The following is a 26,692-nucleotide window of genomic DNA, read 5'->3' as shown; positions in this document are numbered from 1 at the left end:
ACCTGTGTCGTATTTGAACATGTTGACTTTCTGATGAAAGAATTTACCCAGAAGCTCTGTTTTTTCAGTGACATAGTCGTGTTATTGAACATAAATAGATTTCAGATATTTCTTTATCTTACTCTGTAGCGTGTAAGTTTTCCAATGTTTTTAAGTGTTAAACACTTTTTAAGTGCATGGTTATGTAGTAGATAAGAGGAATTGATGTGACTAGACATGGGTTGGAAGTTACTTTTCCTGTCTTTCTATAAACACTCCCCATCATATCCCATTTTCCTTAGATATATTCTAGTGCTGAGAGCAAATTATACAAACAAGCGTTCATTTAGGCTCACAATTTTTTCTTGATACAAAAGGACACATTGGAGTTTTATTGTATTTATTTAAAGATTGGCACCTGAGCTAACAACTGTTGCCAATCTTTTTTTTTTTTCCCTGCTTTTTTCTCCCCAAAGCCCCCCCAGTACATAGTTGTAGATTTTAGTTGTGGGTCCTTCTAGTTGTGGCACATGGGACACCACCTCAGCATGACCTGACGAGCAGTGCCATGTCCGCGTCCAGGATCCAAACCAGCAAAACCCTGGGCCGCCAAAGCAGAGCGTGCAAACTTAACCACTTGGCCACGGGGCCGATCCCCTGGAGTTTTAAAGTCCTAGTTGTCTAATCAACAATTTTCCATTTTGAGTGTGAATGTAAATAGTCTAAAGGAGCTAACAGGACTATACATAATACCTGTCTTTCCATAATACTCCCGAAGGGGACACCTGAGTACAGTGGGGAGAACGGGCTTTAGAGATGCAGGGTCTGGCTTTGGGTTTCCATTTAGACACGTAACTGCCTTGTGACTTTGAGAAAGTGTATCGCCTCACTGAGACCTAGGTTCCCCGCCTGTGAAGTGAGGGTAATACCACTCAGCAAAATCCTTGAGGGTTAAGTGACAGCTGGTTCATACGGCGAGTCCTTCCTGCCGTCCTCCTTCCATTCTGATTGTGACGCCCTGCATTGCTTTAGTGGTTGGTGGGCTTTGGCCCACCGTTCAGAAAATACTGTGTAGATAAATAGCTCAACTCAGGGGATATTATCATCATGGTTTTAAAGCAGATTTACCTAAATAGTCATAAATGTCTCTTTTCCTCTCCTCCCTTCTCTTCTCCATCCGCCCCACATCTGTAGATGTTATTTTCTGACATTCAGATTCCTCGTGGTAAATTGAGGCTAAATCGTTCCTACCTCATAGGCTTCTTAGAGGATTGCATGCTTGATCAGAAAATGATCAGTCAGTGGCAGTGGAGCTATTATTTAAATCAGCAGCTTCTAGCTCTTAGTTGTCAGAATGTTACCTGCTCTGTGGAACTGCGGGCTCCTGATTTTAAAATACTGCCTGGAGGTTCTACTTCATTCCTTACCTCAGGGTCGGGTTAGGTGCTGGGTTTGTTTGCTTCCAGATTTCCAGCACCTGCACCTTATGGAGCAGGGAAGCTAGCTTAAATATTCTGTTTGCCAGGGCCTCTCCTTCCTTCCCTTTGTTACTGTTCAAACAGAGATGCTGGTGCTGCATCATTTTTGTTGAACCACCTGTTGTGTGCCAGGTATCATACTCTAAGTGCAAGAATATATGGGTATGGATTGTAATTAGTCTTTGGGTGCTGAACATGGTGTAATCTACACAGAATTTGAAATATATTGCAGTGTACACCTAAAAGTTATGTAATGTTATAATCCAATATTACTGCAATTAAAAAAAAGCACTATATGACTACACAGCCCCTCCCTGCAGGGAGCTCCTGGTCTCATGGGAGAGTCAGCCTGTGATAGAAGGTAGACAGTAAGTGCTATTTTCAAACATTTAGATCCCTTAAAAGACATTCCCCCTGAAATTTCAGTTTAGTAGTTCCTTTGCTTAGCAAATATTGTTTGTGACCTTGTGAGTCCCAACGCCAGGGATACAAAGATAATAAGACTCAGGTCCTGATCTTGAATGTTTTCCAAAGAGTGGAGCCTCTCACTGGTGGTGTGGAGGTGGCTTTAGATGGTACATAACGTTGTTAATTATAACTAGCCCATCAAATACACAATTTCATGGATATTATTGTTTAAAAAAGGATAAAAGTAGGTGTTTTAAAATAAATGAATTGTCTCAAAGAAAAATACTTAAATTTTTAGTTCAGGTAATATTTTGATATAAACAAATCATAAAGGGTAGTTAGGGGAACCCTGACCCAGGGAGACAGTGTGACTAATGAAAACATGGAGGGTGAATTGATTAGTTCTGACTGAGGGAAACACAAGGACTTTGTCCTTAAAAGTAAGCTTTAGTTTAATTTTCAATGGAATCCAAATTAATAAGATTTTAATACAAGTCTGTGTTGCATTGATTTTCAAAAAACATTGTAGCGTTACCCAAATAACGATTCTGTTTGACTGTGAAAAGGTGAATTTTCTAGAATATTCTTTGCAGCATGGTAGTGAAATTAGAAATGACAAATATCTAACAGTAGGAAATGGGTTAAAATCTTATACATCGATACAGAGGAATAGTATGCAACCATTAAAAGTCATGATGTAAGTGTGTATAGTGACATGGAAAGACATTCACAATATCTAGATAAGTCCGGGGTGGGGGGGAAAGTGGGGTTAAAAAGCCAGTAATAAAAGCCCCAAAGGATGTACTAACATGTTAACAGTGGTTATCTCTATAGCTGCTGGGATTTCAACTACTTTTTTTTTTTTTTTTACCTTCCAGTATGTTCTAATTATGCAATGAACATAGGTGCTTTTTTTTTTAATAGAGAAAAGTTAAGTTTCGCATTTCATTTGTATAGAGAATGTTATAGCTTTTCTGATCGTGTTGTGATTTCTTCCTCACAGGTGTGGGGGCACAGTTGGTGCTATTTTCACTTGTCCACTAGAAGTCATTAAGACGAGATTGCAGTCTTCGAGACTAGCTCTTCGGACCGTCTATTATCCTCAGGTTCATCTGGGGACCATTAGTGGAGCTGGAATGGTGAGACCAACGTCAGTGACACCTGGACTTTTACAGGTTCTGAAGTAAGTTCAGTCCTCACTCTGGGCTTGGGCCACCAGCACACCCCCGGCCCCCCGTGTCAATACAGAATGTTTATCAGGCCCATCAGATGGGTGTTCTGTTTTTACAGTCTTTGTCCAAACTTATGAATGAGGTTTCTGTACTAGTACCTTTGAACCCTGACCTTGCTCCCTTGGCAGCAGGGCTCCCAGTGCACATGTGGTCACCATCCAGGGACAAAGTAACCAAAGCAAACCAAAAGCAAACCAAAAGTCCATGTTTAGGGGCCGGCCCCGTGGCCGAGTGGTTAAGTTCTCGTGCTCTGCTTCAGCGGCCCACGGTTTCACCGGTTTGAATCCTGGGTGCGGACATGGCACTGCTCATCAGGCCATGCTGAGGCAGCATCCCACATGCCACAACTAGAAGGACCACAACTAAAAATGTACAACTATGTACCAGGGGGCTTTAGGAAGAAAAAGGAAAAATAAAATCTTAAAAAAAAAAATCCGTGTTTAAATTGTTGCATCAAGGTGTTGCTTTTGCCCAAAATCTTTGAGGACTAGCAAGAAGATTTGGGGTGGTAGAATGAAATTAAAAATTGCACAAGAGAAGAGTTGTGAATATTCTAAGAGGAAGTAATACGAAAACAAAATGTTTTAATTTTTTACTTTTTATTTGGAAATACTTTTACATTTGTAGAAAAGTTGCAATATGTATTTAGTAAAATGTTTTTTAAAATTTTTGTTTCATACCTAGGCGACCTGCCTAATTTATTGTTTTTACTGCATTAAAAATGTCTCATTGCTGGGGCTGGCCCCGTGACCAAGCGGTTAAGTTCACACGCCCTGCTTTAGCAGCCCAGGGTGTCGCCGGTTCGGATCCTGGGCACGGACATGGCACCGCTCATCAGGCCATGCTAAGGTGGTGTCCCACATGCCACAACCAGAGACACTCACAAGTGAAATATACAACTATGTACTGGGGAGCTTTGGGGAGAAGAAGAAGAAGAAAAAGAAAGTCTCATTGCTTACCAAGTAGTTAAATATTCATAAGTTAAATTTGGCTTATCAGTCTCTATGCTTAAGGCAAAATCAGGAATTCAGAAGAGTACTTGAAAGTGTCTGCATTTTAGCTTGGGGCCTTGTGCTTTAAAAGAGATGTTCAATAAATTATAGTTGAATTTAACTACACTTGATATTCAGATCTCTGAAACTTATCATTGGGAAAGGGTGTGTTGAAGAAAGACATTGCTATTTGTCAGCATGGATGTTTAGTTGGGAAACCTTAGAAAAAGATACAATAAAATGGAAATGCTCTATCTTAATAACCACTACTCTTGGCACAGTGAACAGAGTTCAGTCACATTTTAGATGAGGTAGAATGAATTGGAAAGCACTTAATTTATTTTTAGGTACTTTTGTTTGGAAAGCCTACTTATGAAGTCACCCAGGCATCCATACCAAACCTGTGTATGAGGTGCATCTGAGCATATTGAGCAAAACTGGACAGAAGACCAGCTGCACGGGCAAGGTCCCAGGTGAGAGAGTCAGAAGCCCGGCTAGAGAAAGAGGAGGCTGGTACCCGGGACTCCAGGAGAATCTGCTTTGTAAACTAAACACTGAGAAAGAGAGTGAAGACAACAGAGAGTACGAGGTTAGGGATGGGCCCAGGAGAGAAAGAAACACAGAGAGGGGAGGCACACTCTGAGCTCAGTAAGGAGAGAGACGGGCCCACAACCTCAATAAGACATGGCTGTGAAAACGCCCCCAGCCTGGTTTGCCTTTTTATACGTTTAGGCAGCTGCAATATCTCAGACGACACCTTTCTTCTGAGGAGCATAAAGTACTTTGGATGTAATGAAACAGACAGGTAATTTGCTGACTTTACTAACATCCAAAATGAACTTCCTGTGACCTGCTTGCCTCATAATTCATGACTAGTGGATTTATATTTACTGTAACTGGGAAACTGTTACCCCGAAGTTGTGGGTGTCAACAGGGCCAAGCCTGTAAGGAAAATAAGGTAAATGGGAATGTTTCTGTAGTTCAAGTTGTTTAGAATGCATTTTCTACATCTCCAGTGTCTCTGTATCTCCAGTACATCTTTCTCTATATTTCCCCTCCAAATGGGACAATTGTTTATTAAAACATAAATCAAAGGGGAAAAAAGCCTCTCCGTCTTTTAAAATACAGGAACAACACCCATATCACACTACACAGAAGACAGCTCATTTCCACTGTGCACCCCAGCAGCCACTGGGTGATGCAGCCACAGCTACACAATAATGAGACATCACTTATGCATGAATACTTTCTAAGACCATTTATTCTGTGTTCACATCAAAATATAATGGAATTATTAAGAAAAATTTTTTATAATGATATTTTGTTAAGAAAAGTATTTGTAAGGTGGCATTTTTCACCCAAGAGCTGTTTCATTAAGCTTTATTTCCTTGGCTTTGTATATACATGTTTTTAAGATTCTCAGATGATATCTAATAGCTTTCAAGTTAAAAAGTGACTACAGTCATGCATCGCATAACGACGGGGTACGTTCTGAGAAATGCGTCGTTAGGCAATTTGTTGTGTGAACATCATAGAGTGTGCCTACACAAACCTAAGTGGTATAGCTCACTACAGACCTAGGCTCTATGTTACCAATCTTAAGGGACCGCCGTCATATATGTGGTCCATCATTGACCAAAACATCATCATGTAGTGCACAACTGTACTTTTATGTAGTATTATTTTATTGATTTTTCACAGCCCTATGACATTTAGCACTCAGGTGTGATAGTACCCCTCTTTTATAGATGAGGAAATGCAAGTTAGAGGTTAAATGACTTACTCGAGGTCATTTTTAGTGTATATTCACCTATTTCTAAGAAAGATTGGAAGCAGCTAGGAGTAAACAACAGCAAAGCCCAGCAGAGGCTCTGCTTCTGCTGTCTTGATGAGGAGACCTCAGCAGGTCCCAGCTCACATGCTTCTAGGACCACCTGCTCCTGCCTTGCTGGCTGCTGCTTCTGTTTCCTTTGCTGAATCTCTAACCTGGTAACTTCTTGATGGTGGAGGGCCGCAGGGCTCTGGCCTTGGCCCTCTCCTCCAACTCCAGCCCCTCCTTCAGGGACCACAGTTAGTGTCATGGCTTTACATACCTTCTGTGAGCTGACAGCGTTTCTCCTTGGAGCCTTGCGCTTCACATCCAGCTGCCTGTGATATCTCATCTTGGCATTCAAAGCATAACTTGTGCAAAACTAAACCCCCCAAAACCTGCTGCTCCCGGAGTCTTCTGTGAGTTAAAAGCGGCGCCATCCTTCTTGCTATGCAGATCTAAAGCCTCAGAGTCATCTTTCGATCTTATTTCTCACAACCCCACAGCAAAGTCTGTCACTCTTACCTCAAAAATACGGACAGAATCTGACCCCTTTTCACTACTTCTTCCACTGTTCTCCTGGTGGAAGCCGCCATATCCCACCTGTATTGCATTAGCGCTGATCTGGCCTGAGACCTCACTCCCCTCTGCATCCTCAGTCTTCCCAGCGCAGCCAGAGAATCATCTGCTCAGATCCCTCCAGGGACTACCCTCTGTCCGAGTAGAAGCCAGTGCTGTCCCTGTGGCCCCTAAGAGCTGTCACTCCTCCCCTTGCTTCTCTGACTTCCTCTCCTGATGTCTCCCCTCTTACACTGCCGCAGCTGCTCTGGCCTCCTCGCAGTCCCTTTAAAAGAACAGGAACACTGGAACGTTCCACCGCAGGGCCTTTTTACTGGGCATTATCTGCATGGCTGGCTCCCAATTGCCACCTTTGCGGGAAGGCCTTACAGCGACCATGCTATTTAAAACTGACTCTCCCCCCTCACCTCTTCCCTCCTTCCTGCTTTATTTTTATTCACAGCACTTATGTCCATCCAAGATGCAGTGTAGTTTCCTTATTTATGTAGTTTATTTTCTCTCCCTGCCGCCACCAGAATAGAAGTTCTTCAGAGGCAGGAACTATGATTTGTTTTGATCCCTGAGGCACCCCAAGCACCTAGGATGCTGCCTGTCACATGGCAGGCGTTCGGTAAAATAGAATGAGTGGATGCATTCTATTTTAGCACATAGGTGAGACATTACATATAAAGAGCTTAACACACACCCCTCGCCCTGCCATGTAAATAATAAATATTAGTTGCTGTCATAATATGTACTTTCTGTACTTTTTAAACGTAAGATTTATAACTGAGTTTCTTAGCAGCCAAGGCAAAAAGAGGAATATCATGTTACATAATTCTCATCTGAAAGCACACTCACTCTTCAGGGGAAATGTGTCCTTTCCTGTTAATAAGTTCTAAAAGCAGTTTGTTGCTCAGCACGTACATAAAGACAGTGGACCAGCATAAGCAGCGCTGTCTTGTAGGATAGTTTAATAGATGACTGCTTTTTGCTTTACCACCACCCTGGCTGAAGCTCCCCTCCTCTCTCCCTTGGATTCTTGGACTGCTTTCTCATTCTTCCATTAACTATCGCTAAGCTAAGGGCGGTGATGACGGCCCACAGACAGGGCTCTTTATCGAGCAAACGAGCACAAGGCGCAGGCCTTTTCTCTGTGCCACAAAACCCATCGAAGTGTTCTGTTCACATTTTTAGAAGACATGGGATTGATCAAAAACCCCAATGAATAAAATGGTTATTCATTTAAAACTAACCTGCTTATTACTAGTCTTACTCTTTCAGGAAATACTCCTTTAAAAGACTTAGCAGGCTACAGAACTTGTTTACAGGAAATTTATTTTCCAAAATGCAAATCAGTGTTTGCTTGTGCCTCATGTTAGGTTAACCTATTAGAGAAAAAATATTCTCTATCGAAGTACTAATAATCTTTGTATTTTGAGTATAGTTACTTAAAAAGAAGAAAAGGCAAGATGTTAACACATTTAGGCTCTCACTATTAAATTTGCCAAAGGGTATTAATATACCAATTTATTTCAGGTATCTACTTTAAAAAGTCTTATGACTTAATCTTTTTTTTTTTTTTTTAAATCAGAGCTCCTATTCTTTAAACTACTCAGGTACCTTATTTTTGTTTTTTCGAGTACCATTTTAATCTGAAACATAATATGTTAGGAGCTAGTCTCTATCTTTTAAAACCTGTTGGGTTCAGACGAGATCTGTGTCTTGGATTAGTCTGTGGTGCTCACTTTATGACCTCAAATTGGTGAAGAGAAGGAAATGCTCCAAGACGACCTTAATTTCTGTTTTCATTTCTTTCCTAAATGACACTTTATATGACTGTGGGAAAATTAGTCTGGATCCTAACATTCTTTATTTTGAAGCCAAAGCATACCATTTATAGTAGGAACTTGATTGTTCCAGAAAAGTTTTGTCAACATCCAAATAGGTTAGAAGTTTGAATTATGTAATCCATTTGACCGTTTGCCCACTGTTAATATGTGTAACTATGGAGACTGCCTCTGCAGTTCTTGAAAGGCCTGAGTCACTTGAGGACACGAGTTTGCTCCTGCATTATAGATGAGAGGCTTCAGGCTTTCTGGAGCCAGAGATTCCCTTAATTGTGTTTAAATGATTCCTGGGGTGGCTGCACAGTGTACATTAATGGGACCAGAGACAGAATCCAAACTTATAAAAACTACGAATATACTGAGCATTTGGAAATCTTTTACATGCTTTATCGTAAGGTGTAGGTCACTTCAAGGTGATATTTAGGAGAAGGTTTTGTTCAGAGAGCTTGGCTTTTTAAAAGCACAATCCTTTTTGAGAAAGAGTGGAAGTACTTAGAGTTGAAAACACTAAATTCTCATGCCTCTATTAAAGGCCAAATGGCTTGTTTTTGGCCAATGTGAAAATTCACTGAAACTCCATGATCTTCATTTGGAGTGTTAGGTTTATGGAAACCCAAGAATGTCTGTTTTTTTTTAAGAAATGTTTAGGTGCCGGCCCTGTGGCTGAGTGGTTAAGTTCGTGCACTCTGCTACGGAGGCCCCGGGTTTTGCTGGTTTGGATCCTGGCCGCAGACATGGCACCGCTCATCAAGCCATGCTGAGGTGGCGTCCCACACGCCACAACTAGAAGGACCCACAACTAAAAATACACAACTATGTACCAGGGGGCTTTGGGGAGAAAAAGGAAAAATAAAATCTTTTGAAAAAAAGGAAAGAAATATTTATTTATTTTGAGGAAGATTAGCCCTGAGCTAACATCTGCCACCAATCCTCCTCTTTTTGCTGAGGAAGACTGGCCCTGAGCTAACATCCATGCCCATCTTCCTCTACTTTATGTGTGGGACGCCTACCACAGCATGGCTTGCCAAGCGGTGCCATGTCCGCACCCAGGATCCGAACTGGCGAACCCTGGGACACCAAAGCAGAACGTGCGAACTTAACCGCTGCACCACCAGGCCGGCCTCCAAGAATGTCTTCACCCAACCCTTGTTTCCATGACTTTCGGGGGAGCTGTCATCATGAATTCACTATTTTTATAACCTGTGCCTTATAGCTTTAAGAACTTTTTATTTTAAAATAATTTCAAACTTACAGAAAAGTTACAGGAGTGTACAAATAATTTGCTTATACTCTCTACTTCATCACCAATTTTTAACATTTTGCCACATTTGCTTTTTAATTTTTGCTCTATATACATATTTTTTCTGAACCATTTGAAAATAAGTTACGGGTATTATGCCCCTTTACCCTTAATTCTTCAGCATTTATTTCCTAAGAGCAAGTGTATTCCTTTAAAACCACAGTACAGTTTTCAAGTTCAAGGAATTTAACATTGAAATACTACTTTTTACCTATCTACAGTCCATATTCTAGTTTCATCAGTTGTCTGTTGTGATTGCTGTGGCACAAGAACTAAATTTTGTCTTCAGCTCTGTTCCTGCCAGTAGCTCTTCTGCTCCTGAGAGCTTTCTCAGTGAGCGTTTTTTTCTCTCCTTGCCGGGTTTTTTTTAACAGATTTATTAAGATGTAATTCGCATACTATACAGTTAACTGTTTTTAGTGTGTTCACAGAGTTTTGTACAAGCATCGCTACAGTGTGATTTTAGAACATTTTCATCCCCACCAAGGGAAACCCCTCCCCCACTCGCAGTCGTTCCCCGTCCTCCACCCTCCAGCCCTAGGCAGCCCACCAGGAATCTACTTTCTGTCAATACGGATTTGTCTCCTCTGGACTTTTCACATAAACGAAGTCATGCAACATATGGCCTCTTGTGTCTGGCTTTTTTCATTTAATCTAATGTTTCTTAAAGGTTCATCCTTGTTGTAGTGTGTACCAGTACTTCCTTCCTTTTTATTTCTGAATAATACTCCTGTATGGCTAGGTCTTATTTTAAATACATTGCTTTGACCTTCCCCAGATGCCATGAAAAGAGAAGAAAAGAAGTTACACTGTACTCGTAGTGAGTGCTCCCTAGTTATCTAGTGTGGCGAACAGAGTACCTTCATGTGACACTGAGGGGTGGCCAGAGGGTTTCATGTGGGCCACACCAGCAAGAGTGTGTCTTGGAATCACCTAAAAGGGCCTGGATTTAAATCTGCCAGTAAGAAAAGATTTTATGATTAGAAAATAAGACTATTGTCTCCCTAATAGCTTGAAGTAATTTAATTATATAAATAGAACTGAGGTTTAGTTTACTACCTTTCTTTCTTTTTTTGGTGAGGAAGATTGGCTCTGAGTTAACATCTGTGCCAATTTTCCTCTATTTTGTTTGTGGGTTGCCGCCACAGCATACTTGATGAACGATGTATAGGTCCACGCCTGGGATCTGAACCTGCAAACCCTGGGCCGCCAAAGCAGAGCATGCCAACTTAACCACCACGCCACCAGGCCAATCCCTACTACCTTTTTAAATAATAGCTTTATTGAGATATTAGTCACATACCATAAAATTCATCCTTTTAAAGTATACAGTTTAATGGTTTTCAGTATATTCACAGTTATGTGACCATCACCACTATGTAATTCTAGAACATTTTCATCACACCAAAAAGAAACGTACCCATTAGCAGTCATTCCCCATCTCTCCCTCCCCCAACCCCTGATCTACTTAACGTCTCTATGGGTATTTTATTCTTTTTGATGCTGTTGTAAAAATAAAAGGCAATTGATTTTTATTTCCATTTTCTGATTGTTCATTGCTACTGTGTAGAAATATAGTTGATTTTTCTGTATTGAACTTGTATCCTGCAACCTTGCTGAACTCATTTTCCAGTTATAGTAACTTTTTAGTGGATTTCTTAGTATTTGTCTTAGTACAACATCAAGTTCTCTGTGAATAAAGATAGTTTTTCTTTTCCAATCTAGATACTTTTTATTTCTTGTGTAATTGTTAGCCTACTGCTTTTTAGGAAAGCTCTTAAAGGTATAAGTATTCTTTATTTTCAAGCAATTGAAATATTTATAAACATCCCAAAATTTGGAGAAGAGAAGCTAAGATTCAAAATTTTATGTAGTTTGTACATTGAGGGAATTTAGACCATGAAAAGTCACACTGATCTGAAGAAGGGAAGAGCAGGGAAGAAAAGCACAAGTGGGTAAAACTTTAACGTTAGCCAACACACCAGGGACCAAAGCGTCAGCTTAGCCTGTTTTGCACCAAAAATTTCAGCTTGGTTTGGGGAGCTTTTTCTCTTCGGGAAAAATGGAAGTTGGTAGAAAGAGATTTGGCAGGATTGACTTTATTATTAGCTTTATAGGAATAGCTTTTGCATAAAATGAAAGATATCTTTATCTTCAATGTCATAATGAAGGTAAAACATTAAATTCTTTTGACAATGATATGATTATTTGTGAGCCAGATCAAATTAGAATGCTGTCAAATTGGAGGTACTAATTGCCAAGTAAAGAAAAATCCTCAGTAAGAAAAGGAGATTAAATTAGAGGACTATAATTTAACAATATAAATGGATACCATGAAAATTGAGCCATTGAAAAGAATAAAATGCCTCTAGGGGCCGGCCCCGTGGCTAGGTGGTTAAGTTTGCACGCTCTGCTTTGGCGGCCCAGGGTTTGGATCCTGGGGGTGGACATGGCACCACTCATCAGGCCATGTTGAGGCGGCATCCCACATACCACAACTAGAAGGACCCAAAACTAAAATCTACAATTATGTACTGGGGGGATTTGGGGAGAAAAAAGCAGGGGAAGAAGAGAAAAAAAAAGATTGGCAACAGTTGTTAGCTCAGGTGCCAATCTTTAAAAACAAAAAAAAGACTAAAATGCCCCTAAAGGATGTTCTGTACAGTCTTTTTAGGATTTTCTTAGTCACTTTTAATCAGAAAACATATTTAACTTGTGTTTTTTTTTAAACCACATTGGCAAGGGTGTGGAAAAATTGGAACCTTTGTGTGTTGCAGGTAGGAATGTAAAATGGTGCAGCTGCTGTGGTAGATAGTATGGCGAATTCTCAAAAAATTAAACATACAATTACCATATGATCCAGCAATGCCACTTCTGGGCATATACTCAGAAGCATTTAAACTAGGGACTTGAACAGATATTTGAACACTCATGTTCATAGCCGCATTATTCACAGTAGCTGAAAGGTGGAAGCAACCCAGGTGTCCATTGACGGATACATGGATAAACAATATGTGGTGCATACATACAATGGAGGAGTATTCAGCCTTGAAAAGAAGGAAATTCTGACACATGCCACAACATGGATGAACCTCAAAGACGCTATGCCAAGTGAAATAAGCCAGTCACAAAAGGACAGATGCTGTATGCTGCCATTCATGTGAGATCTCTAGAGTAGTCAAATTCGTAGTCAGAAAATAGACTGGTGGTTGCCAAGGGCTGGGGGGAGGAGGGAATGGGAAGTTAGTGTTTAAAGTGTATGAAATTTCAGTTTGAGAAGATGAAAAAGTGGAGATGGATGGTGGTGATGGTTGCACAACAATGTGAACGTACTCAATGCCGCTGAATTGTACACTTAAAAGTGGTTAAGTGGTAAAAATTTGTTATATGTTACCACAATTTTAAAAAAAAGAAAAAGCAGGCACAGTATTCTCTTCAAACTTGAGATACTAGGCTTTGGCTTAACATTCATCCAGCCCATGGAAATTATTAAGTTTTTCTATTCCTTATATTTTTGTTTAGGGCTGTCCTGCAATAGGTAAAGATCTAGAAGATAGGATTATTATGAACAAGGAGTAAATCCAAAGGAAATATGATCACCAGGAATCTCTGCACCGGTTTTTCAGTGAATCTTGTTGTAGTGAGGACGTTGTTCCCTGTATCCGGCCCTCTGCCAGGTGCTGCTCCTCCCTCACTAGGACTTCGATGGGTGGTACAAACCCTGAACGTCTCGCTCCTGCCTGAACAAGGGAAAGGGCCCCTTGAAGACATGTCGGACTGATGGCTTTTGAAGTGTGCTGTTTCACTGTATTAATGAAAGCAGTATTCTGATTCCGTATTGTCATATAATCAGATAGGGTCTGAGGTCTTGTAAACATTCTGTGCTTTACTCGAGGAACTCACGTGAAGGCAGATGTCTCATAATTTTGCAGTATTGTCTAGGGGTTTTAAAGATACATCTTTTCTTATTATTCAGGTCGATCTTGGAGAAGGAGGGACCAAAGTCACTTTTCAGAGGCTTGGGTCCAAATTTGGTTGGAGTCGCGCCATCAAGGTAAGCATTAAACTTTCAGCCTGCATACTGCATACGGTATATAATATCCTCAGTCCTTTCTTCCCGAAGGGCAATACTGCGTGATGGCCAGGTTCTTTTTCTGTGTGGGATTTGCCTAAATACATCCGACATACAGAAATAATGATAACTGTTGGTGTGTATAATCTATTTAAAAAGTAGAAAGTACTAGTCTGTGAGATTATATGGGGCATGCATGATTAATAGATGGCAAAGGTACTGTACATATCTAGTAGTTAAGAAAATTGAACTGTATCTCATGTTTGTGGGTAGTGCTGATTTGATAAAATTTGTTATACACACGTACTAAAAATTCTAAAGGAACAAAGGGTTTAATAAGAATCTACATTTTCACAACATCCTCAGGTGTACAACTTGGAGCACTGATCTGCAAGAATTCTAGAAGCTTTTAGTCTTCATCTTATAGTATGAAACAACATACTCATTTTTGTTATAAAGGTTAATTCTCTTTAGAGTCTGTTCGAGTATTACATGGGGTAATGTAAATGTCCTACCCCAGTCACCCAGCTCCCCTCCTAGGAGGCAGTCTACTTTTCAGAGATGCTATACACACATACTCATCTGTTCACTTTTATGTTCACACATCTCTACCCGCTATATCAGCGCTGTCCAAGAGGACTTTTGCAGAGATGGAAATGTTGTATATCTATGATCTCCAGTATAGGAGCACTAGCTACATGTGAATATTAAGTACTTGAAACATGGCTAGTGAGACCGAGGAACTGAATTTTAAACTTTACTTTAAGCACTCCATGCTGTCAGTGGCTATTGTGTTGGGACAATGTAGCTCTAAATATTCAAATAGGCTTTAAAGAGAATTAAGTCTTGTAACAAAAATTAGGATATAGATTCCTGGCTACCACACCCATTTAGAACCCTTGGGACCTAGAAAAAACGGAAGACTGTTTCACAACACAGTAATGATAAGTAGTCAGGATCCCAAGTTGAAAAATATATTCTATGGTTGATCCACTGGCCAGCCGGAAAAAAAGAAGCACTTTCCCTGGCATTGCTGATGAAGGAGCAGGGGAAATCCCAACCAGCCCTTGCTCCCCAGCCCCAACAGAGAAGACAGAAGGGGGAAAGCAGGCGGAGACAGAGAAGACCAGACCAGAGAGCCATGGAGAGGCCAGACGCCACCAACAGGGGTCACTTTTGGGGAGGAGGACGGAGGGAGCGCTTTATGAGAACATGTATGGTGATTGCTTCTGTGTGATCCTGAGTCATCAAAATAAAGCTCAAATTATATTTGACATACTCATTTTGGTATAAGGCAGGACAAGTGTGCTGTATTTTAGAAATAGTACAGATTTTTAAAGTTGGTGCTTCAGGGATTGCAAAATGAAGAACATAAATGGACTTCGTATGTATATTACCAAAATCTCATTTTCCTTAATTATTTTGGACATTTCCGTCATTACTGAATACTTTCTGGAATGACAGGCAGGAAGTTCCTGAAGGTGCCTGCAGCAGGTTTTGGTTTTAGCACGGATAAGGTCAAGCTTTTGGTTATATGTTAGCTTCTTTCCCATATTTTCCTAAATTTTCCAGAGGTTGCAGAGGGACATACCTATCACATAGCGCCATATCGATGTCTTCATAGTGTTCTCTCTTGGTTCTAACAGGGCCGTGTACTTCGCGTGTTACTCCAAAGCCAAAGAGCAGTTCAATGGCATTTTTGTGCCGAACAGCAATGTCGTGCACATCTTCTCAGCTGGCTCTGCAGGTATGTTCCCCAGTGATGGAGAGAAGTTTCTCACTCTCCTAAAGCATGTGTTGTGCCCAACAGCTTTTTCCAGGAATCAGAAATTAGCCCTCTGCTCCTTTTGCATCTACAGTTGTTTTTCTAAAGCTGTATGTTAGAACTGAGAAAATATGAGTGTTTGAGAGCAGTTTGTAACTTGGTTCCGTTTTCTTCAACCACTAAAGCTTTTTATTCTCCCTCAAAATTTACATGTTCTCATGCGTGCTACTGGTTAGTGTTATATTTCTTTTAAAGGAATATTAATGTTTTTATGTCTTTCTATTTCATTATTTTCTAAAATTCAAGCTGCCTTTTTCGTGACTCCCCACGATGTCCAGCATACCATGTGTACAGTTGGTACTTCTCTCCTTCACGACTGGATTCTGTGATGAGGGCTCAGGACTCAGAGTGCAGTTCTTTTAGTAGGCCCAGTGACACATTAGATAATTCTATTCTCTTTCGAGGGAGTCTCTCCACTTACTTAGAAAATTCATGACAGGATTTTTTCCCCAGGAAATGTATGGCACAAAACATGGACTTGTAGATTGCTGAGAGAAGACGGTGTCTTTGTAGATACTGTTTGATGTCTGTTCAAAGAGAAAGGTATTTTAGAGAACGTAAATTGGCATTTGATGAAAAATTTCCACCTTCTGCCAGCCTGTAAGGTGTAGGCACGAGTTTTGTCTGCCTGTGTTACTCCAAATAAAAGTACGAGTAACCCGTCTGAATAGCGATAGCTAATAATTTCTGGACCCCAAATAGAAAGTAATGTTAAGCAAAGCGGCTTCACACAAGAAAGGCGCTTCTACTGACTACAGAGCTCTGAGGAGGAAATGTGGAGTGTGGGAACCAGTCTGTCTTCACTCGCTGGACCAGTAGTGAGCAAGCCAGACTGAGAGCTGCTCATCAGTTTTGTAACTTCTGCAAAATTAACTTAGAAGAACCCTCGGTAAATAAATTGGACCTGGAGGGAGGTGTTTAAACCGCTCTCTGGGTTCCTGGTTGCTAATTAATCTGCTTAGAACTGTGGAGGGGAGGAGGTGTTCCGGAGGACTCCTTGTGTCAGGCCAGTACCATGATGCTGCTTTTTTGGTTGGTCTGGAACGATATGTAGTATTAACATGGGCAAGAGTTACTAACAAAATGTTTCTGTAAGCAGATTAGTCTTAAAACTCCACTTTTCTGAAATGATTAGTCAGGTATTAAAATGCAGTGTGAGTTTGGCTTCAGGTAAATGGAGATTTGGTTCCTTCTATTTTAAGTTAGATATAAAGTAACCTTTTGGGGCCGGCCTGGTGGCTCAGTGGTTAAGTGCACACGTTCCGCTTTGGTGGCTTGTGGGTCGCCTGTTCGGATCCCAGGTACAGACATGGCACCGCTTGGCAAAAGCCATGCTGTGGTAAGCATCCCACATATGAAGTGGAGGAAGATGGGCACAGATGTTAGCTCAGGGCCAGTCTTCCTCAGCAAAAAGAGGAGGATTGGCAGCAGATGTTAGCTCAGGGCTGATCTTCCTAAAAAATAAATAAATAAAAATAAAGTAACCTTTTGGATTAAATAAGCAACTTTTTAAAACAAATTATTTCTGGCCCTGAAGCTCATAAATTGAGTTTTAGGATAGTTTCATATTTACTATAATGATTTGAATCACATGAACAGAAATGCCAACAGCACCACCTAGAGGCTGGAAAGATTAGACAGGGCTCTAGAAAATTGGGATTTTTTTTAAGTCCATAAATTTTTATTTAAATAATTTCCCATGTTGTGATTCCTTCCAATCACCTTAATTCCTCCAAAGTTTGAGTCATAATCTTCAAGATAGCCCTTTTAAAAAAGAAATTTCAAGGGGCAGCCCCAGGTTCTCTGGTTCGAATCCCAGGTGCGGACATGGCACCCCTTGGCAAGCTGTGCTGTGGCAGGCATCCCACGTATAAAGTAGAGGAAGATGGGCATGGATGTTAGCTCAGGGCCAGTCTTCCTCAGCAAAAAGAGGAGGATTGGCAGTAGTTAGCTCAGGGCTAATCGTCCTTGGAAAAAAAAAAAATTTAAGAAAGATTAACCAGGCAAAAGATAGTTGCAAGACTCCAGAGATCTAGGCGTGCACTGTACAACCACCACTAGCCATGGTCAGTCTCATTCATGACCTTTCGTGATGTATATTTATACTGGACAGTACTGATCTAAGCAATGGAAATAAAACAAGGGCTAGTAAAATGTTCCCAATAGGCTGAATGCTAGCAAGGTAGCAGAAAAAAAACCCAGTGGGAAGAGGTTTGTTTGTTTGTTTGTTTTTAGGTCCAGCATACCAACAGATGTTACATTTAGGGGACCATAGTGGCCACCTGCAGTACAGAAACGTAATTGCTCCCTACTGTCCATTTTCACTATTAAGGCATTGAAATTCTCATTTCAGAGTTTATCATATGAAATAGGCAGCTTTAACAAGCATTGACTGTGTTCAGTGATGATATTTTCTGTGCTTTTTTTCCCAGCTTTTGTCACAAATTCCTTAATGAATCCTATATGGATGGTGAAAACCCGGATGCAGCTAGAACGGAAGTAAGTTATTAATTGTTCCTTCCTTACTAGAAGAATTCTTGGGGATTTTTTCTTCCCCCAGTTCCAGGTGTGGAGTGAGGTGTGCAGCGTCCTTAGCCATCCCTGCCCTTATTTTTTCTGAATACAGGCATATGTAGAAATTCCTTTTGTTTTGAGATTTGTGCTGCCAAGCATTGTGGGGAGACAAGGACCAACAGAAATAACATAAGGGGAGGTCAAAAATCTGCTCAGCAGTCCTGACTTCCTCTCGGATAGTCGGTGGGTCTCTGCTCTTGGCAGACCCCACCCCAAGTTGGAGGGCTTTGGGCTTTCCTCCAGATGACCTCTCTTTCAAGGGGGAAGATGCCAGTAAGGGCAGAACAGCAAATGCCTTCAGGCCTCGGAAGAGTGATTTTAATCTCCAAGGCCCTCAAATATACTAGATTTCTGCCCTGAAACTCTAGCCAGGGCAGCTCAACATCTTTCATGCTGTGGATTCCTTTGGCAGCTTGGGGCAGCCTGCAGGCACTTTTTAGAATAATGTTTTTAAAAGCAGTGGAAACCAATTATCGAAATATAGTTATCAAATTTTTTTTTTTGAGGAAGATTAGCCCTGAGCTAACTGCTTCCAATCCTTCTCTTTTTGCTGAGGAAGACTGGCCCTGAGCTAACATCCATGCCCATCTTCCTCTACTTTATTTGTGGGACGCCTGCTACAGTATGACTTGCCAAGCAGTGCCATGTCCGCACGCGGGATCCGAACTGGCGAACCCTGGGCTGCTGAAGCGGAACGTGCAAACTTAACCGCTGCGCCCCTGGGCTGGCCCCATCAATGTTTTAAAAAATTGCCCAATATATCCATATACTTTTTTTAATATGTTAACGAGATCAAGCAGCCCAGTAACTACAGTGATTTCAAAGAAATGATGATGGTAAATGATTCTGTGGTAGGATTTTATCTAAGGTAACCCTTGTGAAACTGTGTTGCCTAGAAATGGGGGGAGGGCGCACTGGAAACTTTCAGCTAGTCCCATAAAGAAAGGAGGAGAGCAAGCAAGAACTCCGGCTGGAAGTGTAAGCGGGAGTCTGCGTTAGTTGGTTTTTCTCTCGAATGATCAGTAGCCTCTGAATTGATCTTTGATTCCATATTCCCCCCAGTCCAGTCTGCCTGAAAGAACCTTCTAAAAAAATCAGGTCTAATCATTTTGAACAGATCCCTTGCTCAGAATCCTTCAATGAATCTTGGTGGTTCTCAGGGTCAAATCCTAACACTTTGGCTTAACATTCAAGGTCCTTTGCAATTTTCTAAAAATGCCACATGCTCTCATGCTCCCCTCTCTCTGAGTATGCCATCCCTCACAAGGAATCCCTCTTCCCCTTCTTCTCCTTCAAGAACACATACTTGTCCTTCAGGCTTCTGACCAGCATCCTCTCCTGGAACCCTTTGTAATCACTCCCCGTTCCAGCTGTGCATGCGGTGTCCTGATAGCACTTCTCTGGAGCGGAGGATACGTGCACGAGTCGGCTGAGCGCCCCTGCGTGCATTCTTTTAAATCTGCCTAATGACCCCTGTGGAGGACATTTTGTTTGGGCGGGCTCTGTTAACATGTCCCTCAACAAGAAGTATTTATTTCATGCTTCCTGTGCACTAGGCACTGGGGAAACAGGGAGTAAGACATAGGCCCTGCCTTCCGGAAGCTCACAGCTTCAGAGAAAAGAAAGAGAATTATAGTCTGGTGGGATAAGGGGCCTGCTGGACCCGGAGGGTTCCTAGTGCAGTGTAGGCAGGACAGGCAGAGATAAGCAGCGATGCCCACCCCACCATCCGAGGAGTAGCCAGGTGGGGCATCAGTGAAGGTGCTTCAGGCAGAGAGCTGTGCGTGCAGAAAATCTGGAGGCAAGAAAGCATCCTGGGTTCTGGGGAACTGAAAGAAGTGAGGTGTGATCAGAGTGGGCTGCATGGGTACATACTAGAGAAGGAGGGAATTACAGAAAGATAGGGCTGCAGAAACGCGTGGGGGCCACATCCTTAAAAGCCCTGGGAAGGAATTTGGAGTTTGAACTTGGGCTGTATTTTGAGAGCAGTAGAGAGTCATTAGAGCAGTTTTTCAGGGTGGGGCTGGGGGACACTTTGCCCCCCAGGGGACATTTGGCCGTGTCTGGAGACATTTTTAGTTGTCACAACTTAAATGGGCTGCTATTGGCATCTGCTAGGAAAGGCTGAGGTTGCTGCTAAACATCCTACAATGCATAGGACGCATGTCACAACAGAGAATTATCTGGCCCAAAATGTCAGTAGTTCCAAGGTTGAGACACCCTGCATTAGAGGATTTTAAGCAGGAAGGAGACACGGTTGGATTTGCATTAGAAAGGTCTCTCCATCTAGGGAGCAGAGAAGGGCCTCGAAGAGACCTGTTGAGACTGACCGGAGCAGGAGGGTGTGCTGGCCTTCAGCCCCCAGGAGGGGTCTCTGCCATGCCACCAGCGTAAACACTCTCAGGTCCCATTTGTATCCAGGCGGTTATGGAAACTTCCCGTCATGGGGTAGGAGCCTCCAGGCCTGAGGTCTTTTATTGGTTATTGTAGTCTATTTAGTGTTTAGAAATGTAGAAATTTAGAAAAAATAGAATCAAAACACACCGTCTGGAGACTAGAGTAATAAGAAAGAGCACTCCTCTGCTCACCGCCCTGTCAGAATGCTGGTGAATTTTCTTGGAGTATTTTCTTAAAGCATATTCGTACTGTAATTGTAGTTATACTTGACATGATTTTGCCCTGCTTTCCACTTAAGCCGTTCTCCGTATCTTACTGCCTTCACAACTGTTTAACCTAGTATATGTACCATAGTTTACTTATCTGTTCCTGTTTTTAGATGTTTGTTTTGATTATATTGCAGTTATGTTTTCCTCCGTGATGAACATCTTCCTCCATATGACCCTTTCCAAAATTAGGTCAGAGGCTGTGAACGTGTTTTTATGGATCTTGGTACAGATGCACGTGGGCTGTGGGCCTCTCAGGTGTCCCAGCTAAGAGACTCAGCCTCGCACAACAGGGAGGACACGTTGCCCTGCTGTGTGATGTCTCTTTAGGTCCAGTGGTCATTCTGTGACTTGGAACCCCGGCCAGGCTCATCGGCGTGCGTTGTAACGCCTGTCTTTGGTCTCCTTTACACAGGGTGCGAGGCTCCAAGCAGATGAACACACTCCAGTGCGCTCGCTATGTTTACCAGACGGAAGGCATCCGTGGCTTCTACAGGGGGTTGACTGCCTCCTATGCTGGAATTTCAGAAACTATCATCTGTTTTGCTATTTATGAAAGTTTAAAGAAGTATCTGAAAGAAGCTCCATTAGCCTCTTCTACAAGTGGGACTGAGAAAAATTCCACAAATTTTTTTGGACTTATGGCAGCTGCTGCTATTTCTAAGGGATGTGCCTCCTGCATTGCTTATCCACACGGTATGCTTTCTCTCTCTTTCAGAGCGGTAAAACAGCTGTCGGGTTTGTGTCGTTTCTCAGTGTCTGGGCCTCTGTAGCACACACAGAAGTGCACATACCTGCAGGTCACAAGGTGACTGCTCACGAGTGAGACCAGCTGCCCTGCGCGTAGGTTATAGGAGTGCTGGGAAGTCCTCTCCGCTCGCCTGCAGCTGGTCGTGGCCAGAACGTGATGTGCAGATGTGGGCCCTGTGTTACGGAACTTCGCATGTTTTCAAAGAAGCCGGCAATCCGGATTTTATTTAAAATTCCTTGATTTAAAAGAATGATGTGGGAGCCAAACTTTACAAACAAAATCTCCCAGCTTCCATTTTGAATGGAGTACTGAGTAAGGCTACTTTGGGTAAGATGATTTTTTAAGGAATCATAGACCTAATGTCCTATTGACCTACTTAAAAAACATAGCTCAGTTTATTGTGCCATGAAAAATAGGTTTTGTTTTGAAAAGCCTACTGCACTGTCAGCTGTGACAAATGCACGTGCTCAATTCAGTAACAGGTAATTGAGTCCCACCGTGTTCTGGGGCACTAAGGGACGCCATGGGGCTCATGGAGAAGAGGTCGGGATGCTCACATGTCGGGAGACAGAAGCTTGAGGTCTGCTTGACAGGTGGCGACAAGGGTTGCGCTGTGGATGCTTGGGTGAAGGAGGGCCAGGTGGGCGAAGGTCTGGAAAAGGAGGAGGCAGCTTTAAGCTGGACAGAGTGGAGACGGAGTCTAGTAGGGAGAGAAAGTTGGGAAATAAATGAAAAGAATGTCCTGTTGAAGTATTACCATACTTAATACAAATTACACCTTCAGTGACGTAGTGTTTGTTTAATTGGTAATAGAAAACCATAAACTATCTTAAAATTAAGTCCCATTCAGACTGAGCTTTTTTTAATCCCTCAAAGTTATTTTGTACTCTTGTAGGTATATGTAAATGTCCCTAAATGACCATTTCCCAGAGTTAGAAAAAGTTCTTTAAAAAATCTTAACTTTTGGGGCCAGTCGGGTGGTGTAGTGGTTAATTTGCACACTCCACTTCAGGGGCCTGGGGTTTGCGGTTTTGGATCCTGAGCATTGACCTGCACACCATTCATCAAGTTGTGCTGTGGTGGCGTCCCACATATGAAATAGAGGAAGATTGGCAGAGATGTTAGCTCAGCAACTATCTTCTTCAAGCAAAAAAAGAGGAAGATTGGCAACAGATGTTAGTTCAGAGCCAATCTTCCTCACCAAAAAAAAAAAATCTTAACTTTTCATTACATCTATGTGATTGTCCTGTCCAAATACAGCTGAGAGCAGAGATACTCTGGCAAAGAGCCAGAGTTGTACATTGACGATTATAAAGTTATGTGCTTTGAATTCTCTCCTCTTATTACCTGGTAATACCGTTGATTTGTAGCATTAAGTGTGTGTTTCTCTCTGCAGAAGTCATAAGGACGCGGCTCCGGGAGGAGGGCACCAAGTACAAGTCCTTTGTCCAGACCGCTCGGCTGGTCTTCCGAGAAGAAGGTTACCTTGCCTTTTATAGAGGACTCTTTGCTCAGCTCATCCGGCAGATACCAAACACTGCCATTGTGTTGTCTACCTATGAGTTAATTGTGTACCTGTTAGAGGACCATACTCAGTAACAGGCCAGAAAATGTACTCTAGAAGAATAAAACTGAGAAACTCTAGAGAATTTTTTTTCCATTGATGTTTAGAATGTTTGAGACCGAAACAGGAAAGGCCATAAAATATCTGGTTCATATCACCTGTTGGATATTTCCTTTTGGATTCATGCTTTCTGGAAGGTTTAAAGTCATTAACGTTAATAGTTAATTATAACTTTTTTTTTAACTTAAGGGGATTCAGGATTAAGCAGCAACTAAATTAAATCATGCTATTTAATTTAAGTGTGAATTTGGTTTGTGTCCTCCTTTATGTTCACTCTACTGTAAACTCTAGTTTACTAAGAACTTTAGTGAAACATAATGCTAGAAATGCAGAGAAGAACTATAAACTCAAAGTACAGCTTGTTTCCTACTCTGACCCTGCTCTGCTGGACAGATAAGAAGTGTCACATTTTGGTGGCACTGGGTGGACCAGGACAGACTTCCCAGCTATTTTTCTCCTTTGTACCTTTTCCAAGTCTCATTCCAATTGATCATCTAAGCTTTCAAGCTGCAGAGTTAAAAAACGAAGTACGACTTTCTGGCACTAAATATTTTGAACCATACACATTTTCCTGAAGTTACCCTCTATCTCCAGTTTGAACCAAAGGCGAGAGTTTTAAAGAGCTGTTTACCAGGTGCCTTGCTCTTGCATGTATTTCTAGAAGTTAAGCCCCAGTCAAGCCCAGGTCCCTTGTAAGTGTGAGAGCATAGCCCCCGAGGTGGCTGTGAGTGTGGGGCGTGGCGAGGAACAGACAGCCTCTCCTGTCTGGAACCCTGCTCTTGGGTCTCTGCTGCTGGAGAAGGGAACCACGAGAGAGGCTGACGCCCGTCACAGACTTCACACTGCTCTGACAGGAGGTGGTGGTGGTGTTTAAATACCCTAGATCAAAGTTAAAAAAAAATCTTAGAAGTGAGTAATTGCCAGAATTTTAAACACCCTCCCCTCATTTTTAAAGGAAATTTAATAAGGGACAAAAAGATAAGATGGAAGGCAGGTAAGATCGATAGCCTTCCATTAGCTCCTTCACTGGAATTTGAATGTATTACACAGTAAGGTTATTTTTCAGTCTGAACATCTAAAAGATAATTGATTCTAATAACTGATGCATTGTAGCTTCAGATTCACTGGCAAAGACTGTGATAGGGATGAGAGGAGGATATTTTCAAATTGTATTTAAACTGAGTTTAATTTTGTTCACCTTTAGTCATAAGGAGGTTAGTTGGTGTTCTTGAGTTCTCTAGTATAATTTGCCTCAACTGTCAACAACTATGTAGAAGTCAAAATAAATGACTTTAGTCAAGCTGCAGGCTTCTAAAATGCATGGCAGTAAAGAGATTTCTCTATTCCACAAGCTCACGGGCACTGAGCAACATCTTCCTGTTTTAATATTTATATTAAAACCTGAATTTTTCATTAAGATTTTATCTAACATGAAGGTTAACAATTAGGTTGCTTAATATTCACTAAGTGGGTATGAGAATTCTTTGGAAATAATGTCACTTATACATTCTTGAATTAATAAATTTTATGTTGACCTGGTATAATTTAGTTCTCCGCTTGCTTCTGCACCAAGGCCTTGAAGTGAAGGGACTGAGCACCTGGAGCAGGAAGAGACCAGCGGGAGGACAGCGATGCCTCCTCTCCAAAGCGGCTGCTTGGATTGAAAATGGAAAATATCACTGTCGGAGCTGCTAATGGAGAAATCCCATGATTTCTCTCTGTCTTTTCCACAAGCTTAGTCATTGGGGTTTTGTTATTTTTAAGTAGTCGTTTAATAAGACTTTTAGAACCCTCATTGCTTACCCATTGTGTTCCAAGCACTGTGCAAAGTGTTATATATTTTCTCATTTAAGGTAATTCTGACAACCTTGTGGGGCAGGTATCACCACCATCCACATGTTACAAACGAGAGGCTCCGAGGCTACAGGACTGGCTTGAGGTCTTGGAGACAGTAGGTAGTAAACTGACCAAGAGTGTTTGCACTGCTTGTTGAGTAGGTGAATATAAGGGAGAGGGGCTGCTGAGCTTGTGGAATGACCTGACCCTGAAGCTGAGGTCCAGCCGACCATTCCATTCTGCTCACTCCAGGACTATGATTGCACTGATGAAGGTGCCCTTACACTAGAAGTGCCCGGGACGGAGGTGTTGGCTGCCTTCTTTGTCCACGTGGATCACAGAGCCCTTTCTTTGAGCAGACGTGACACAGACACTGAATCTTCTTGGAAAGAAAATGGTTCTTAAATACGCCACACGCTTTGAAGGAGGCTTCACGGCTGTTTGTTCATCTGTGGTGAAACCAGCAGGACGCAAAGGAAAGGCCTGTGCTCTGACACCCACTCCAGGAAGGAGGAGCTTCGAGTGCAGGCTCTACTCACCCCCTGGGTTTCTGCCCTGCTCATTCCCTCCTGCCGTTGCTGGTGAATGCACTGACTAGGGTTTGGCATAGATTAACTGGCCCAGGAAACCCATCAACCCATCACTATCCACCACAGTAAGAACTCTGATGTTGACCTCGAAAAACACTGGGAATGTTGTGGGAACACTGAAACATTATATTGTGATACAAATATTTCCGACTAGATTTTTTTTAGGTGTAAAGGTAATTTAGCTCAAACCAGTAATACTAAAACGCTTGCATAAAGTAATTCTCCCCTAGATCCACCCCCCCTCAGGTAACTTTGCAATTTGGTGTTAACCAGCCTCTTTCTACAAACATACACATATGGGAGTTTATGCAAACTTAGGTATCATCAAAATTAATGTGTTGCTTTTTTTTGAAGTATAGCATCCCTCCAGGCCAATACCTATAACTGACATTCTGGCGGTTGCATTACGTCCCAATACAGTATGTCCTGTTTGTTCAACCTCGTCCCTATCGGTGCATGTTTCTATAAACTAGTTTTTTGACCATTGGAGTGGCTTCAGTGGAAGTGGCTTAAGGAGCTGCAACTTGCAGCAAAACAGCATTTCGCGCTTAGGCCGGGCCGGCTGGGCGTCGGGAAGACGAATTAGCGGGAGAAGAGGCTAGATAGATAGATAGCCAGCGAGGCTGAGGTTGCCGACTGCGCGGGAGGGGCCAGAGAGCGCGGCGGGCGCGGAGGAGGGCGCCCGGCCGGCTCCGCGCGGGGATGGGGGCCGCCTCCCGCCTCCGGCCGCTGGGGGGCGCGGGAGTGCCGGTACCGCGGCTTCCGCTGGCGCTCCGCCCCCCGGGCTCGTCTCGCGCCCTGATTGGCTGCGCGGCGGGAGCGCGCCGAGTCAGGGGGCGGGCCCGCGCCGGCTACAAAGCGGCGAAGGTCACGGCGCGAGGAGGCGCGCGCCGCCGCCCCGCGTCCGGCCTGCTCCCTCGGCCCTCCGGCCCGCCGCCGCCCGCGTGGGGAGCCATGGAAGGAGTGAGCGCGCTGCTGGCTCGCTGCCCCACGGCGGGCCTGGCCGGCGGCCTGGGGGTCACGGCGTGCGCCGCGGCCGGCGTGCTGCTCTACCGGATCGCGCGGAGGTGAGTGCGCGCGGCCCACGCGGCCTCGGCCTGCTGCCGCCGCCTCCGCGGCCCGGGCCCGCCGCCTGCCGGCCGCCCTCCGC

General features: G+C 42.7%; 2 protein-coding genes and 1 non-coding gene across 8 annotated transcripts in view; 2 read left to right on the top strand and 1 right to left on the bottom strand.

The window, feature by feature from the left end:
• SLC25A33 (solute carrier family 25 member 33) overlaps window positions 1-26,027 on the top strand; it is a 33,069-nt gene extending 7,042 nt beyond the window's left edge. For 2 of the 5 annotated variants that reach the window (XM_046660670.1, XM_046660671.1), the window contains exons 3-9: window positions 2,869-3,048; window positions 13,584-13,661; window positions 15,326-15,426; window positions 17,937-18,003; window positions 21,157-21,437; window positions 22,889-22,972; window positions 24,666-26,027. In XM_046660670.1, coding sequence (XP_046516626.1) covers window positions 3,002-3,048; window positions 13,584-13,661; window positions 15,326-15,426; window positions 17,937-18,003; window positions 21,157-21,437; window positions 22,889-22,972; window positions 24,666-24,811 — 804 coding nt within the window. In that variant the 5' untranslated portion in view covers window positions 2,869-3,001 and the 3' untranslated portion in view covers window positions 24,812-26,027. Of the gene's footprint in view, window positions 1-2,868; window positions 3,049-13,583; window positions 13,662-15,325; window positions 15,427-17,936; window positions 18,004-21,156; window positions 21,438-22,888; window positions 23,363-24,665 lie in introns of those variants that run through there. The other 3 variants (XM_046660668.1, XM_046660667.1, XM_046660669.1) reach the window with 3 other exon arrangements.
• LOC124240549 (small nucleolar RNA SNORA32) lies at window positions 17,656-17,755 on the bottom strand. Its single transcript, XR_006888936.1, has one exon. It is a non-coding gene; the product is annotated as a small nucleolar RNA SNORA32 (small nucleolar RNA).
• Window positions 26,028-26,168: 141 nt separating the features above from the next.
• Window positions 26,169-26,692, top strand: part of TMEM201 (transmembrane protein 201) — a 28,571-nt gene continuing 28,047 nt past the window's right edge. Inside the window, exon 1 of one of the 2 annotated variants that reach the window (XM_046660664.1) lies at window positions 26,169-26,609. In XM_046660664.1, coding sequence (XP_046516620.1) covers window positions 26,245-26,609 — 365 coding nt within the window. In that variant the 5' untranslated portion in view covers window positions 26,169-26,244. The remainder of the gene's footprint in view (window positions 26,610-26,692) is intronic. The other variant, XM_046660665.1, reaches the window with a different exon arrangement.

This window comes from Equus quagga, chromosome 5 (genome assembly GCF_021613505.1).
Source record: "Equus quagga isolate Etosha38 chromosome 5, UCLA_HA_Equagga_1.0, whole genome shotgun sequence".
NCBI classification, from domain to species: Eukaryota; Metazoa; Chordata; class Mammalia; order Perissodactyla; family Equidae; genus Equus; species Equus quagga.
The sequence above is the reverse complement of the archived record's forward strand: the minus strand, read 5'-3'. Positions and strand labels throughout refer to the sequence as shown.